The sequence below is a fragment of the Erinaceus europaeus genome, chromosome 5 (assembly GCF_950295315.1).
Source record: "Erinaceus europaeus chromosome 5, mEriEur2.1, whole genome shotgun sequence".
Taxonomy (NCBI): domain Eukaryota; kingdom Metazoa; phylum Chordata; class Mammalia; order Eulipotyphla; family Erinaceidae; genus Erinaceus; species Erinaceus europaeus.
The window spans coordinates 122,148,504-122,166,253 of record NC_080166.1 but is presented as its reverse complement, the minus strand read 5'-3'; the positions used below and the strand labels follow the sequence as shown (position 1 = coordinate 122,166,253).

General features: G+C 39.5%; 1 protein-coding gene across 4 annotated transcripts in view; it reads left to right on the top strand.

Annotated features, from left to right (window-relative positions):
• Nucleotides 1–17,750, top strand: part of ATP8A2 (ATPase phospholipid transporting 8A2) — a 641,523-nt gene that overhangs the window by 386,475 nt on the left and 237,298 nt on the right. For all 4 annotated transcript variants that reach the window (XM_060191722.1, XM_060191724.1, XM_060191721.1 and 1 more), the window contains exon 27: nt 2,290–2,400. In XM_060191722.1, the coding sequence (XP_060047705.1) occupies nt 2,290–2,400 (111 nt within the window). The remainder of the gene's footprint in view (nt 1–2,289; nt 2,401–17,750) is intronic.

Sequence of the window (17,750 nt, the reverse complement as noted above, 5' to 3'; positions counted from 1 at the left end):
GAGGTTATCTAAGTCTAATTAGATATTATTTCATTATGAACTTTATACTCACTGCAGACTATTGTGTATTTTTGCTTTCAGGTATATATTTTGCCCTAATATTTAGATATATGTGAACATATGCTCTTTCTTACAGGAACTGGTCTATATCTAGGTTTTGGGACTTTGTTAGGAAGTGAACCACCTGGAATGGAATTAGAGAATTCTATGGAAGGAAAGGTCCCTACCTAAGTTATGAGTTATGAGACATTACATGCCTGACGTCTCTGGACACAGTCTGAAGTGAAGCATGCTGAGGTGGTACTCGTTGCGTTGATTAGGTTGGGATCAGCAGATGCAATATCATTTGGTATGAATTGAGATAAGTGTGCAGGAAAGTGAGCCCCACCCTAGAGTTCCAGGACTGGGGGAAATATAGGCTCTAAAGTAGAAGCAGAAGGTTCATGCTGTCTTATGGTTAAGAAGACAATAGATAGTTATTGCTATAATCACATTATTTGGCAATTGGTTTAACTTTGAAATATCCCTTCGTTAGGATTTGCTGTATCATATACAGCATCACCATAATTTATGTTCTTTGACATTATTTGTATATAGCTGTGCCACTGGTTGCTTCTGTTCTCCCTGGTCTAGGCTTTTAAGAGAGTCAACATATCAAAGACTCAGCCTATGTATTAAAAAGACTCAGAAAAAAAACAAACAAACACAAGTAGAACCTGAAATGGAATTGGTATATAGCACCAAAGTAAAAGACTCTGGGGTGGGGGTGGGTGGGTAGGGAAAATACAGGTCCAAGAAGGATGACAGAGGACCTAGTGGGGGGTTGTATTGTTATATGGGAAACTGGGGAATGTTATGCATGTACAAACTATTGTATTTACTGTTGGATGTAAAACATTAATTCCCCAATAAAGAAATAAAATTTAAAAAGATTCAGTCTGTGCTTTAAAGAGCTTGAGACATACAATCAATTTTTCCCTCTCATATTAATTAGATAGTGATTTATATGACTATAGATTAATAGGAGTGTACATAAACACGATGCCCACAACCAAAAACAGTGCCCCATCCCATCACCCCCCAGCCCCGGGAAGGTCACTTTCTTTTAAGGTGTTAAGACCCTTTGACAACATTTGCCTGAGTAGAAGTTTATAAGAATAGCAATTGTGAGCAGCATGTTTAGAAAAAATAAACATGTAAGTATAAGATATTTTAGTATCTTGGGAGTCTAAGCTCTGCTATTGGTGAGTTTTCACAGCCTACTTGATAAAGGTTTCCTTTATGACTTAGCTGCCTTGTGAAGACCTGAATCCTTAATGATGGCCTCTTTCTTCTTAATTTTTTTTATTTGTGATTAATAGTGAGTTGCAAAACCACCACCAAACTTCTGTGTTCCTACCCCTACCTCCCAAAGATAATCACTATAATTCTCCCAAAGTCTTAGAAATAGTTTGCTTGATTCTTTTTTATTTTCTTTCAAGTTTTTGTGTATCAGTTCTCACATGTGAGTGAAACCATTTGGTAGTTGTCTTTCATCATTTTACTTATTTTTCTAAGCACAGTCACATCCAGTTCCATTCATTTTGTCCCAAAGGACACACATTTTATTTTTTGATTACAGTGTAGTGTTCCACAGAGTTCAAGTTCCATAACTTCTTTAGCCAATTATCTGTCAATGTGCACTAGACTCCTTCTCTTTGGCTATTGTGAATAATGTTGCTATGAACATAGGGTGCATATGCCCCCTTTGAGTTGGAATTTGCTTTTTTGGATAACTGCCTATGAATGATATTGCTGGATCAGAAGGTAAGTCCTTTTTTTTTTTTGCCTCCAGGGTTATTGCTGGGGCTTGATGCCAGCACTATGAATTCACTGTTCCTGGAGGCCATTTTCTCAATTCTTTTGTTGGATAGGACAGAGAGAAATGGAAAGAGGAGGGGAAGACAGAGGGGGGAGAGAAAGATAGACACCTGCAGACCTGCTTCACTGCTTGTGAAGCGACTTCCTCGCAGGTGGGGAGCCAGAGGCCCAAACCCAGATCCTTACACCCAGTCCTTGTGGTTTGCACCATGCGCACTTAATGTGGTACACTACCACCCGGTCTCCAGTAATTCCATTTTTATTTGTTTAAGGACTATTCATATAGTCTTCCAAAGGCGCTGTACCAGTTTGCATTTACACCAGCAGTGTAGTGCAGTCCCTTTTTCTCCACAAACTCACTGTCACCTTTCCTGTTTGTTGATGTAGGCAATGATGCCTCTTCTGAACCTGAGTCCTTTTCTTTTTCAGTTTTCCTATTTGGAGAAGCTTCTGTTGGTTCACGGTGCCTGGAGTTACAATCGAGTGACCAAGTGCATATTGTACTGCTTCTACAAGAACGTGGTCCTCTACATTATTGAGGTAAGAAAATATACCTTTGTCCTTGAAGAGAAAAGTATTTGCAGAGGATTTCTTTAAATATGCAAGATAATTTCAGGGAAGGATTTTGTGAATGCAAAATTAAAGCCAAGAGTGTAAGGCTTCTTATTAGAACTTGCTTGGATAGTGTGCCTGCTTTGCAGTGCATGTGACCCAGATCTGAGTCCAGTATTCACTGTTTTGGAAGAAGCTTTGGTGCTGTGGTGCTTTTCTATCAATGTCGCCCTCTTCACATTTGAAAATGATGGCCCAGAAAGATAAAGCCTTGGCAGTGATACTATAATATACATATTTTTTCCAGCTCATGTAACTAAACAAGGTCCTCTCTAAATGTAATAGTGACTGTTATCAGACTGCCTACTTTTCTTATCGAAGCATTCATCTCAAACATAAAGACTTACATTTCACACTTTATAATGAAACTACTAACAAAGACTATTCCCTGAGGTGTACAGATTGCTCATTGAACAAGGCCAGCCAGCCAAAGGAGTAACTAGGACTCAGGTATAGCCTGTGTCTCTCTCTCCTTAAGGGCCCTGACTCCACCTGGGAAAAAAAGCAATGCTTTTTCTTGTTTTCACAAAGGGCAGCCAGCTTAGGCTGGATAACCAGGAAGTGACTACAAGCACTGAAAATATGCCACTTCCAGCTCCCATAGAAGCACATTTTAGGCCAAGAAAAACCCTGGTGGTTCTTCTCCTCCTCTGCCTCCTCCTCCTCTTCCTCCTCCTCCTCCTCCTTTTCATTTAGAGGAAGAGACAAACACAGAGAAAAGACACCTCAGCATTGCTCTGCCTTCATGTGATAACTCAGGGCATCACAAATGGCAGGGCACACCTTCCTCTGATTGAGCTCTCTGCCAGGTCCCAAAACCCTTATTCTTACAACATAGTGTAAGCAGTCAAAAGAGATATATATCATGATGACTAAACTGTTCTTCCTAATTTGAAAAGATTCTTTTATGTGACTCTCTTATCTGTTTGTTAGATGTCTAGGAAGAAAATCTGTAGCAAAAATTTTGAGATATCTGGAGATGTAATTGGCATTTAACTCAGTACGTGTCGCTAAACATCAGTAATTTGCAAAATTATCTATATTTGTTTGTGCTGTGACATTCCATTCAGTGCACTTGGAGTAAGAGCTTTTATATGTGCTGTGGAATAGTTTTAGAGTTTTCTATCTTTTCCCTGACCTCATCTTCAGAATGCCATTTTGGCACTTAGCATGTTTTCTCCTTTAGCAGTGTTTGCATCTGTGATAAGGGTCACTCCTAACAGTCACTTGAGTCACAGATAATTAGTGTGTGGACTAAAGTAAAATAGTATTGGTATCCTCATTCCCATGTGTCAGCCCCAGTTCCAGAAGCATTTTAAATTCCTAGAGCTGTTGGAATCACAAGATTTTTTTTTAAAATAATCTGGTTTTACTCACCAACAGCGAACTGTAGATACTGTAGACTTCTTATCACTACTTTCTGTAGGAATCTCCCATTAGCTTTTGCTTTCCAGAACATCCCTCTGGGCCCTTCTTAGTCATTTACACCTATTATCTTGTCATTAAGAAAGAGAGAGAAGGAAAGAAAGAAAGAAAGAAAGAAAGAGAGAAAGAAAGAAAGGGAGAAAGAGAGAAAGAGGAAGGAAAAAATAAAGAAAGAAGAGAGAAAGAAAGAAACTTCAGGTAGCCTGAAGTACAATTTTAGCATTTCTGAAAAATTTTATTTGGAACAAAATCCTAAATATACTTAAAATGTGAGTTTCTTAAATTAATTTTTCAAATGTAACTGAGAAAGTTATGTGGTCTCATAAATAACATTTAAAACATTCATTGCAAAATTTAAAAATAAAGTGTACCTCCATCCTGTATCCAATTCTTTATTTAGTTTCTGGGGGGGTGTAACTTTGAAACCCAAGAAGACAAAGCCCAGATAGTTTAAGTCTTGACTATGTATCTACTGTTTACAAATAATTTCTGTGATACCACTGTCTACTTTAAGTATAGTTTTAAACACAAGAAAATACTACTGACATATTATTTACATGTGCTCGGAATTGAAAAGGTCACAGACTACTGTGATTTAATTTACTCATATGAAAATAATAGGTTAATAGGTTTTACATTCTAAAGGTAAGCTTATAATTAATTACTTGGGATTAATTATAAGCTGTAGTGCAGCGGGTTAAGCGCAGGTGGCACAAAGCACAAGGACCGGCATAAGGATCCCGGTTCGAACCCCGGCTCCCCACCTGCAGGGGAGTCGCTTCACAGGCGGTGAAGCAGGTCTGCAGGTGTCTATCTTTCTCTCCTCCTCTCTGTCTTCCCCTCCCTCTCTCCATTTCTCTCTGTCCTATCCAACAACAACAACAACAATAACTACAACAATAAAACAACAAGGGCAACAAAAGGGAATAAATAAATAAATAAATATAATTAATTACTTAAGAGAAAATGGATCAAATACTCATATTTACAGTTTTCTATATCTCAAGGGGAGGATGTTTCATGTAAAATTTCTTCTGATAAATTTAATAGTACAAGACACATCCTAAAAACAATTTGATAGTTCTTTTAAATACCACCATGTGCATTCACAGAAATACTTCAAACGAAAACCCTTACATATAATCTACTCAGGTGGCATATTATTACAGAATCACACTTGTCAATAGAAGGAATAATGCATTCTTATATTCTCATTACAGTATGGAACCCAAACTGAAAGATTTAACTACTCTATCAACCTCCATATTCTATCTCCCTCTCCCTCTCTCTATCCCTTTCTCCCACCCTAGTGTGTTGCAAGGAATGAGCTCCCAAGTCTTACATGTACATTCTACTGCTAAATTATTCTGACTCAATATGTATATTCATTTATTTGTTAATGAGAGAGAGAGAGAGAGAGAGAGAGCGCAAATGAACCAGAACATCATGCAGGCATGTTTAGTACCAGGGATTAAACTTGGAACCTTATGCTTTTAAGTTCAGCAGTGCACCATTGCTTTACCTCCCTGGGTGGGTATACTTTTACCAGAGCATTCCTCAGATCTAATGGTGGTCTGGGGGGCTGAACCTGGGATCTCAGAGTCTCCGGCTTGACAGTCTGTTTGCATAACCATATAACCATTATGCTATCTCCTGTGCCCACTATTTATTTATGAGAGAAAAAGAGAGGGGAAACATCAAAGCACACTCTATCATCCATGGAACTTCACCTCTGTCTGTGTCAGGTACTCTCATGTGGTGCCAGTGATCAAATTCACAGCTTCATGCTCAAAAAGCAAGAACTTTGTTCATTGAGTCATCTCTTGGTCCAGTAAATCTATTCCTTTCTGATCTTTTTTCTCAGTGATAATAGAGATTAAAAAACAAATTAGTATTTTTGCATAAATATCATCTTGCTGTGTAATACTAGATTTTGCAGTTCGTGTTTGACTTAACTATTTTGGAACACATTCACCATGATTATATACAGTTTCAATACATGGTATTTCACAGTGTGTTTTCTTTCAGCTCACTAAATCATGTCCAGTTTGGGGGAAATGAAACAGTGACCCTTTATATTAGCCATAAATATTTATCTCAAGTGTAATCTAATTAGATCATTTTCACCATGGTGGCTTGGACATAATAAGTGCTCAATTTGTGTATCATTATTTATACCATAAATTTTTATTGTTCACAGACTTTAATGGTTGTGTTGCATAAAATTTATTCAGGCTAAAGTAATTACAAGTTTAAGTGATTAAAAAATAGGAACAAAATGATGAATAAGCACTTGCATGGTGATCTGTTATCAGTTAAAAGTAAACTGTATGTATAGCCATTATATGTACAACCATCACCTCTGCTTATTTACAATTTTTTACTTGTGGTAAAATAGCAAAAGTCAAAAGTTTTTTGCCCCTATATTATTTATATGGCCACTGGGAGGAGCTATCTCAAACATGCATCAGACCACCATGGGGACACTGGTACAGGTTCTAGCACACAGGCACTCAAAAATATTGGCGCTGAGGAAATGAACAAATGCCACTACACTCTCCAGATTCTGCAAGTGTTTCTGTATCTTCTGATGAAACTCTCCCTTCTCCCTCTTTGCCTCTGTAGGGTGGGTTCCTGCTAGCACCAATACCATCTCCCAATGAATGCATCTTTCTTTATTTTTTATAGTTTTTACTAATGTAAAATATTATATGTTATACTGTAAAATGAAATTAACATACAGCAAGGTACATGGTTTTGTGAATTAAAATTGGGTCTTCATCAATGGAAACTGACTCCTATAGACAGTGATGAGTTTCAGAGTTCTGGAAATGGTTGTACAACAGCATGAATGCACTTGATACCTCTGAACTGTGTGCTTCAAATAACTATGGTGAAAAATTTTGTGCTTATTTTATTTTGTAGTTTATTTTACTACAAAAAGATTTCTATTTATTTTACAGAAATTTAAATTCTAGTGTCAAGAGATAGCTAAGCATCAGATCATAGGACTTGCATAGCCTGAAGATTAAGAGGCTCCATGTTCAATCCCCAGCTCCACCATATACCAGAGCGAAATGGTGCTTTCATACCCATAAAATAAATAAGTAAAATATTTCTTAATACAGCAATAGAGCATAGGACTTATAAGAATGAATTTCAGGGGGCCAGATGGTGGTATACCTCATTGAGTACACGTTTCAATGAGCAAACCTGGGTTTGAGCCTTCTGTCCTCACCTGAAGGGGGAAAGCTTTGCAGTAGTGAAGCAGGCCTGCAGGTGTCTCTCTGTTTCTCTTCCTCTCTATCACCCCTTTCCCTCTCATTTTCTAGCTGTCTCAATCCAATAAAGATAATACTTTAAAATTTTTTTATTTATAAAATGAAAATATTGACAAGACCATAGGATAAGAGGGGTACAATCCCACACAGTCCCCACCACGAGAATTCTGTATCACATCCTCCCTTGATAGATTTCCTGTTCTTTATCCCTCTGGGAGTATGGACCCATGATCATTATGGGGTGCAGAAGGGGGAAGGCCTGGCTTCTGTAATTGCTTCCCCACTGAACATGGGTGTTGGCAGGTAGATCCATACTCCCAGCCTGTCTCTCTCTTTCCTTAGTGGGGTGTGTTGCTGGGGAAGTGGGGCTCCAGGACACATTGGTGGGGTCATCCACCCAGGGAAGTTAGGTTGGCATCATGGTAGCATCTGGAACCTGGTGGCTGAAAAAGAGTTAAGATATAAAATAGAACAAATTGTTGACTAATTGTGAACCTAAAGGCAAGAATATAGCAGATGAAGATTTGGAGTCTCCATTTTGGAAAAAGCTAGTAGGTCTATTTTAGGTATATTCCAAGGGGCCCATGGCTTTACTAGTTTTTGCTTGACAGGTAACATGCAGGTAACCCAAGTTATTGTCTGGGGAGATGGTGTCATAGTTGGAAAAAGGACTAGAAAGCTGGATGGGGAAGAGAGTAGCTCCCAAATATGGGAAAAATATATAAATATTGTTAACTGTAAACCCCATCGATTTGGTCTTGGGCCCATATTCAGCACAGGAGCCTATGTAACCTCTGCATCCCTGTAGGTCTGAGGTCACATTCTGTGGTCACAACTAGGAACATTCCAGGCTGCATTAATTTCAGGACCCATCTTCCTCGGGTGGTAGGTAGAATATGTTGCCCACCCTTCCTTCAGAGAATGAAACATTCCCTGCCATTGTTTTTTATTTATTTATTTATTTATTGGGGAATTAATGTTTTACATTCAACAGTAAGTACAATGGTTTGTACATGCATAACATTCCCCAGTTTCCCATATAATATTACAAGCCCCACGAGGTCCTCTGAATCCTTCTTGGACCTGTATTCTCCCCACCCACCCACTCCAGGGTCTTTTACTTCGGTGCGATACGCCAATTCCATTTCAGGTCCTACTTGTGTTTTCTTTTCTGATCTTGTTTTTCAACTTCGGCCTGAGAGTCAGATCATCCCATATTCATCCTTCTGTTTCTGACTTATTTCACTCAACATGATTTTTTCAAGGTCCATCCAAGATCGGCTGAAAACGGTGAAGTCACCATTTTTTACAGCTGAGTAGTATTCCATTGTGTATATATACCACAACTTGCTCAGCCACTCATCTGTTGTTGGACACCTGGGTTGCTTCCAGGTTTTGGCTATTACAAATTGTGCTGCCAAGAACATATGTGTAGACAGATCTTTTTGGATGGATATGTTGGGTTCCTTAGGATATATCCCCAGGAGAGGAATTGCAGGATCACAGGGTAGGTCCATTTCTAGCCTTCTGAGAGTTCTTCAGACTGTTCTCCATAGAGGTTGGACCAATTTACATTCCCATCAGCAGTGTAGGAGGGCTCCTTTGACCCGCAACCTCTCCAGCATTTGCTGCTGTTACCTTTCCTGATGTATGACATTCTCACAGGAGTGAAGTAGTATCTTGTTGTTGTCTTTATTTGCATTTCTCTGACAATCAGAGACTTGGAGCATTTTTTCATGTGTTTCTCGGCCTTTTGGATCTCTTCTATGGCCATTGTTGATCCACATTGAGGGGAAGGTCCTGTAGGGGCTCACAAAGGGATCTGTTATGCTGTTCCTGATGGAGATGACAAGTGACCGTGGAGAGAGGGATCTGTTCGAGTTCTGGGCCCATCATGTATGTGAGAATCACAGGACTCCCTGACTAGGTCCCAGGTGATAAGGTGGCCTGGTAGTGACTAAAGAGACATCATTAAAGTATGCCAGTCTATTGCCCTTATTCAGCTTTTGTAGTCCTTACTTTGACAAGGTTAGCTTTGGAGTGATTAAGGGAAGTCTAATAGGTCTAGTAGAAACTGTTTGATTAGGTATTTTATGGTGTCTTTTCAGGTTTTTTTTGCTTGCTGCATTTATTGACTCACTGCAAACTATTGTGCACTTTTGCTTTAAGGCATATATTTTTCCTGTACTTATGGATACATGTGTACATATTTCCTAATATCATGGGCCCTGGTCTATATCTAAGTTTTGAGGTTTTGTTGAGAAGTTCACCACCCTAAATGGAATTAAGAAGAGCTAGGAAAGATCTCACCAGAGCAATGAAGCTGAAGGGTTGCCTGCTATCTCTGGACACAGTCCAAAGTGAAACATGTCGAGATGGTACTGGTTGCATTGATGAGGATGTGGTGAGTAGATGCAGCATCAATTGGTATGAATTGAGAGAAGCCTGCAGGAAAGTGAGCCCCCCTCTAGAGCTCCGAGGACTAGGAGAATTATGGGCTTTATAGAGAAAGGAGAAGATTCCTGCTGTCTTAGGGTTTAAGAAGGCAATAGATAGTTATTGCTATAAACAAATTATTTGGCATCTGGGTTAACTTTGAAAATACCATTGTTTGGATATGCTATATTATACAAGACCTCACCATAATTTATATCCTTAAGTGCTATTTACATACAGCTGTATCTTATAAAGTAATGCCCCCAATTGCTTCTGTTCTCCCTGGCCTAATCTTTTAGGAGATTAAATATTTCAAAACTCAAGTAAATATTAGAAATGTATTAACAATTTGAGCCCACTATTAAAATTCAATCTGATTACCAATTTGAAGTCTTAAGTGCTTAGGTTGAAGGAACATATACTCAGAGCTATGGTCTATGCATCAAAAAGTTGAGACATTCAATCCATTTTTCCCTTCTCATATTAATTAAATAGTGATCTGTGAGACAATAAGTTATGTATATTAACACCATTCTCACCACTAAAGATCTGTGTCCCTCACCCTCCTACCCTACCCCTGTGAAGCTAAACATCTACTCTCATCCTCCACCCAGAGATTTTTACTTTGGCGCTATACTCCACAGTGAGTCAGATTCTGCTGAGTTTCCCTTTCTGTTCTTATTTCTCAACTTCTGTTTATGAGTGGGATCATCCTATACTTGTCTTTGTCTTTCTAACTTATATCACTTAACATAATTCCTTCTAGCTCCATCCAAGATGGGTCAGAGAAGGTGGGTTCATTATTCTTAATAACTGCATAGTATTCCATTATATATATATATATATATATATATACCATTCATCTGTTGTTGGGCATCTAGTTTGCATCTGGGATTTAGCTATTACAAATTGTGCTGCTATTAACATAGGTGTACACATATCTTTTTGGCTGAGTGTTGCAGAATCCTAAGAATATATCCTTAGAATTACTGGGTCATATGGATGGAAGGTCCATCTCTAGCCTTGCGAGGGTTCTCCAGACCGCTCTTCACAGAGGCTGGACCACCAGCAGTGCAGGAGCGTTCCTTTGTCCTCACAACCTCTCCAGCATTTGTTGCTGCTGTCATTTTTGATGTATGACATTCTAACAGGGGTGAGGTAATATCTCATTATTATCTTTATTTGCATTTCTCTGACAATCTGTGACCTGGAGCAATTTTTCATATGTTTGTTGGCCTTTTGGATCTCTGAGTCCTTGCACATGGTAACATGTGTTCTACCAGGTGCGTTACCACCCATCCACCTCTAAATTTTTCCAGAAAATTCAATTTTATGAGTACTTTGTCACTTTAATCACCTTTAGAGAAACAAAAATGCTTATGCAAACCAGATATGCCTTGAGTAACTTACTCTGAAAGTCTGAAAAACAGGCTTTACCTGTAGTTTTGTTTTTGTATTTAGAACTAGAATATGCTATATGCTGTGGCTTTGACCAAATGGATTGGATTTCTTAGAAGTAGAAGCCTATTTGGGATAGACTACTCAGACCTTTCTAGCCTTGCTGGGCAGATGGGATTCCTGTTGCCAGGGAATGGAGGAACACTTCAGAGTGTCATGTTGTAGCGGCAGGAAAAGGAATTAAATTAGCATAGGCAAGGAAATAGAACTGGATGGGTTATGGGAGTGACCCAGAAGGGTAATCTGAAGAACTGGACAGCTTTGTTTCTTTTAGAAGCTCAGATTCCTTTTTTATTCTGAACTAGGAAAGTTACATGGTAAATGTGATTTCAGAAAATTCCTCTGTAATATACAGGGCAGCTAGTAAGCAAAGTCCTTTAATGTATTTTTATAGTTTTAACCTGGAGCATAAGTCATGAGCACTATGTAACTGTCTCCCAATATAATGTATAAACAGAAGAAAGTTTAATTTTTCTTAACTAGTGGGAAGAATTTACCTTAAATGAAAAGACTGGGATTGGGAACGTTAGGGAAGGAAGAAAATTTTAAAGTCCTGATAGGACCTCTCCATGGTATTTCCTAAGAGAAAGCTCAATTAAATTATTCCCCCTGTTTTTTATTAGTCAATTAATGATGGTCTACAAGGTTGTAAGATCACAGGGTTATAGTTATACACTATACCTGTCTCCAAACTTTTGTGACCTTCCCCTCTAAGGACAGCCACCATAGTTCTCACAAAGTTTTAGAGATGGTTTGGCCTCCTTTTTCATCTGGTTTTGTTTTGGAACTTTGTGTGTCTCGTTGGTGTAAATCACCCACTTCTTCACAGATAGAATTCTAAGACTAGGGAGTCATAGGATAACACCTCCCCTCCTTTCGTTGGGGTCATGGTGATGTTCACATGTTCTGATAGTTGCATGAATAGATTCTGGTGCCTAGCCATTCCAAGAACACCCCAACTTACAGAGTTCATGACTGCCTGGATGGCCCCTTGTTTGCTGATAACTGTTAATCAATAGTTACAGTTTAATGTGTTGAAAGGAAAACAATTTCAAGAAGGACTTTCCAGGGGTTAGTTTGAAAAATGGTAATAATCTAGAAATGGAAGAATTTTAAACATTATTTCCCTAGACTAGGTCACCTCAGTCTGCAAGTCTGACATTCCTAGTCCTGAGAAAGAAATGAATTATGAACATTGGTATACATAAATCTTTTTGGATGGGTGTGTTGGGTTCCTTAGGATATTAGTAATAGCCAAACCTGGATGCAACCCAGGTGTCCAACAACAAATGAGTGGCTGAGCAAGTTGTGGTGTATATACACAATGGAATACTACTCAGCTATTAAAAATGGTGATTTCATCATTTTCAACTCATCTTGAATGGAGCTTGAAGCAATCATGTTAAGTGAAATAAGTCAGAAACAGAAAGATGAATATGGGATAATCTCATTCACAGGCAGGAGTTGAGAAACAAGACCAGAAGAGAAAACACTAACAGAATCTGGACCCACAAAAGTGGTATTTATTTTATAGCCATGAGAGGAGTAAGGGAGGGGTAGGCAAAGTGTCCGTGTCTCAGATTTCCTGGATGAAATGACTTAAGCTCCAGATAAAGAGTAGGAGCTGATCAGTGGCAAGGCGGGAAAGGAGGATTAGGTCTGAATGCCAAAGAGAGCCTCACATTTGTCCTTTCCATTCCACACTCTCTGCTTATTCTGTCCTGTTGTAAATGCCACAAGGCAGCCAGGTCTTTCATAAAACCAGTTTGCCTATATTTTATGTTTCAGCAATAGTTAATTGCAGAAGTAGTTAGATATGTGCTTAGCAATAATCTCTTAAAGCCTAGTTTCTGCTAGTTTGTAGAGCTGGGAGTTCATTAGCAAAAGTGGAGGAAAGACAAGACAGGGAGGTTATCTATATAAAGCTAGAGAAAGCTAGCATGGGATTCCTCTACCAGTTAAACAGTGACTGAACTTTATAAAAACAGACTGCCTTCAGCATGCTTCAAAGAAGTATATGCATTCTTAAATGTTTTTGCAGCTGTTTTACCTTTAAAAATAGCATTCTAGGGAGTCAGGCTGTAGCGCAGCGGGTTAAGCGCAGGTGGCGCAAAGCACAAGGACCGGCATAAGGATCCCGGTTCGAACCCCGGCTCCCCACCTGCAGGGGAGTCGCTTCACAGGCGGTGAAGGAGGTCTGCAGGTGTCTGTCTTTCTCTCCTCCTCTCTGTCTTCCCCTCCCTCTCTCCATTTCTCTCTGTCCTATCCAACAACAATAATAACTACAACAATAAAACAACAAGGGCAACAAAAAATAAATAAATAAAATAAATATAAAAAAATAGCATTCTAAAAATGTGCATAGGCATTAAACTGAACATTTAAAAATTGAGTCTCTAACTCCATAAAATTGAATCCTGAGATTAAAAAAAATGTACATGCCCAGTACAAAATCAATACAAAGGACTCACCAGCAGCTGATCTGAACATAGGAAAGTTGGAGTTGAACTTTTTCTTTTCAGATCTTTTGTAGTTAAAAAGTAAAAAGACTTCTTGGGGGTGGCTGCTTGTAGTGGGTTTAAGGCAATCAAGGTTCGGTACATGGTGGTACAATAGTACAGAACGTGTATTTTAGGTAATAGCAAGATAGGCAGTTATCAGCAGAGGTAAGAGTAGGTCAGGCCTGTGAATCTCTAAGTTACCAAAGTTTGCCTCCACGTGTTGTCTCCCAGGAGAGGTAGCATGGCGGCTCCTGGGAAGCCTAACCTCGAAGTTAAATAACTTGGTTTGTGTAATTCCATCAGCCTGACATCAACTGTATGCTAATTATGTTCTCATGTTCAGCCTCAGCCATAAGTATGCTTATCAAGTCCCAAAGTCCTATTCATGGGCTGTGTCACAACACAGATCTATTAACATTCTTTTCTGGGGGTGGTGTGTGATTTTTTTGGTCATTTTTTATTTGTGATTTATAGTGATTGTGAGATTGCAGCGTATAGTTCCACACCACACCCACCACCAAAGTTCTGTGTCCCCACCTTTCTACTTCCCAAAGATAACTACCACAGTTCTCATAGAATCTTAGAAATAGTTTGTTTGCTCCTCCTCCCCCTTCTTTCCTCCTCTTCCTCCTCCTACTGTGTATCAGCTCTCTGGATTCCACATAGGAGTGAAACCATCCAGTAGTTGAGATCCAGTGATTAAAAAAATAAAACAAAACTTCATTTTGGATATATACTAAGAGAGATTGAAAGGGAAGGGGGAGATAGAGAGGGAGAGAGGTTGCTGCAACACTGCTTCACCACTCATAAAGCACCCCCCCTTGCAGGTAGGGTCAGGGGACTTGAACCTGGGTCCTTGCATATTGTGACATATGTATTCTACAAGGTGCACCACCACCAAGCCCCTAAGGTCTACTGATTTTTTTTTATTTGATTTATTTATTTCCTTTTGTTGCCCTTGTTGTTTTTTTATTGTTGTAGTTATTATTGTTGTTGTCGTCATTGTTGTTGGATAGGACAGAGAGAAATGGAGAGAGGAGGGGAAGACAGAGAGGAGGAGAGTAAGACAGACACCTGCAGACCTGCTTCACCGCCTGTGAAGCGACTCCCCTGCAGGTGGGGAGCCGGGGTTCGAACCGGGATCCTTATGCCGGTCCTTGTGCTTTGAGCCACCTGCGCTTAACCCGCTGTGCTACAGCCCGACTCCCTACTGATTTTTATTATATTGAAGTGTAAAGGAAGAAAAGAGGAGGGATGCTACTATGAAAACCCTTTTCCTGAAGTCTACATAAAAATGAATAGCATTTTTCCATATTTGTCTTACATTTACAGGCATATGATGATGGTGTAGACTGATAAAAGATCTAATGGATGAAATAAATAGGAGCTACTTTTCAGTGAAAAATAACAATATTTTAATAGACATTTTAATACATCTTCAAATATAAATTTTTTTCTCAGTGCACGTAAACTGAGATATCTAACTTAAAAATGGACAGGCCTGTTGTATATTGGGCTTAAGTTTGTTCACTTTGAACAAAGTCCTTGTTCCAGGACATCTTCTCTTCCAGCCCTCTTGGTGCTGCAGAAACAATACATCAGCCCCCAGCCAGGGGTCCAGCTCATCATCTCGTGTGGATGTTCACATAGTCCAACTTCCTTTCCTTCCTTAAAGTCCTATTCCGTGGAGAGACAGCAACCTGATAGTTTGGTAATTCCTGCTTATGCGGTATATATTACTTCTCTTTGCTAAATTTATTGTGAATTCTCTAAGAGTACTACTGTATCACCATGGTTTTGTCCCCCAACAGGATTAAATACATGGTGCTCACAAAACATGGTGCAACGGCTACAGTGATGAACTTGCAAACGTGAGGTCCCAAGTTCGTTCCCTGGCATCACATGTTCCAGAATGATCCTCTGTTTTCCTGTCTTTCTGTCCTCATTAACAAATAAATACATCTTTTTAAAAGGTGGAGAAAGGGGCCAGGTGATGATGCACCCATTAGAGCACACATGTTAAAATACATAAGAACCCAAGTTCAAGGTTCTGGTCAGGGAAGCTTCATAAGCAGTGAAGCAGGGTGCAAATGGCTCTCTTTTCTCTCCCTATCTCCCCCTTCCCTCTTGATTTCTCTCTGTCTCTACCCAATAAGTAAGTAAAATATTTTTACTAGCTAGAGAAGTTTATTTAAGTAGAATGTGATATTTATCTTTTAGGAAATGCCTTTCTGAGCCTCCTGAAATCTTTTCTGGTTTGGTGTTCATATAGATTACTACTACTCTCCCAGTATAGGATGTTAATTCATTTTACCACTTCTATCTCATTCTTTGAGAGAGAGAAGAGAGAGAGAGAGAATAACCTTGACTGTATTCTTTTTTTAAAAAAAAATTATTTTTAAAAAGGAAACATTGACTAAACCATAGGATAAGAGGGGTATAACTCCACACAATTCCCACCATCAGAACTCCATATCCCATCCCCTCCCCTGATAGCTTTCCTATTCTTTAACCCTCTGGGAGTATGGGCCCAACATCCATACTGTGGGATGAAGAAGGTGGAACGTCTGGCTTCTGGAATTGCTTCCCAGCTGAACATGGGTGTTGAGAGGTTGATCCATACTCCCAGCCTGCCTCTCTCTTTCCTTAGTGTTGTGGGGCTCTGGGGAAGCAGAGCTCCAGGACACATTAGTGGTGTTGTCTGTCTAGGGAAGTCTGGTTGGCATCATGCTAGCATCTGGAACCTGGTGGCTGAAAAGAGAGTTAACATGTAAAGCCAAACAAATTGTTGGTTAATCATGAACCTAATGGCTGGAATAGTGCAGATGAAGAGTTGGGGGGGGGGACTCCATTTTGTAGATATCTAGTAGGCATATTTTAGTTATATTCCAGTATAGCCTGTGGCTATACTGATTTTTTCTTTTTTTTTTTTTTCTTTCCCTGAGCCTGTAATCTGATATGCAGGTGGATCCAAGTTATTGTCTGGGGAGATGATGTCATGGCTGGAAAAAGGACTAGAAAGTGGATCAGAGAAGAGAGTAGCTCCCAAATGTGGGAGAGGGGTATAAATATTGTTGACTGTAAACCCCATTGATTTGATGTGATCTGGGGCCCATATTCAGCTTAGGAGCCTATGTGACCTCTGCATCCATGTAGATCTGAGCTCACATTCTGTGGTCATGAGTAGGAACATTCCAAGCTGCCACAATGACAGGACCCATCATCCTCAAGTGTAGCATAGAGTATGTTGTCCATCCTCCCTTCAGAGTATGGAACATTCTCTACCGTTGTTGATCCAAGTTGAGGGCAAGGTCCTATGTGGGGCCCACAAAGGGGTCTGTTTTGTTGTTCCTGATGGAAGTGACCAGTAACAATGGAGAGAGGGATTTATTCAAGGTCTAAACCCATCATGTCTGTTTGGGAATATCAGGACTCCCCGAATAGGGCCCCAGCTGATGGGGTGGCCTGATAGTGACTAAAGAGTCATAGTTAAAGTACACCAGTCTCTTGTCCTTATTCAACTTTTGCAGTCCTTGCTTTGATAAGGTTAGCTTTGGAGTGAGTGAGAGAACTGTACTAGGAAGTAGGTGAGGAGGACTTAGATACATGTGAACATATGCTCTTTCTTACAGGAACTGGTCTATATCTAGGTTTTGGGACTTTGTTAGGAAGTGAACTGCCTGGAATGGAATTAGACAATCCTATGAAAGGAAAGGTCTCACCCGAGTTATGAGGGTGAAGGGTTGACATTACACGTCTGATGTCTCTGGACACAGTCTGAAGTGAAGCATGCTGAGGTGGTACTTGTTGCATTGATTAGGTTGGGATCGGTGGATGTAATATCATTTGGTATGAATTGAGAGAAGCATGCGGGAAAGTGTGCCCCACCCTCGAGGTTCCAGGACTGGGAGAAATATAGGCTCTAGAGAGGAAGTGGGAAGTTCCTGATGTTTTAGGGTTTAAGAAGACAATAGATAGTTATTGCTATAATCACATTATTTGGCCACTGGTTTAACTTTGAAATATCCCTTTGTTAGGATTTGCTGTATCAGACTGTATTCTTGAAACACATTTCTCCCTTAAATCACCATTTATTTTGGCAGAAATTCTCAGATTTTTACCCTTTATGAACCTGATTTTGTTGAGTAGTTAAAAATAAAAGCTGCTGGTTTTTGTT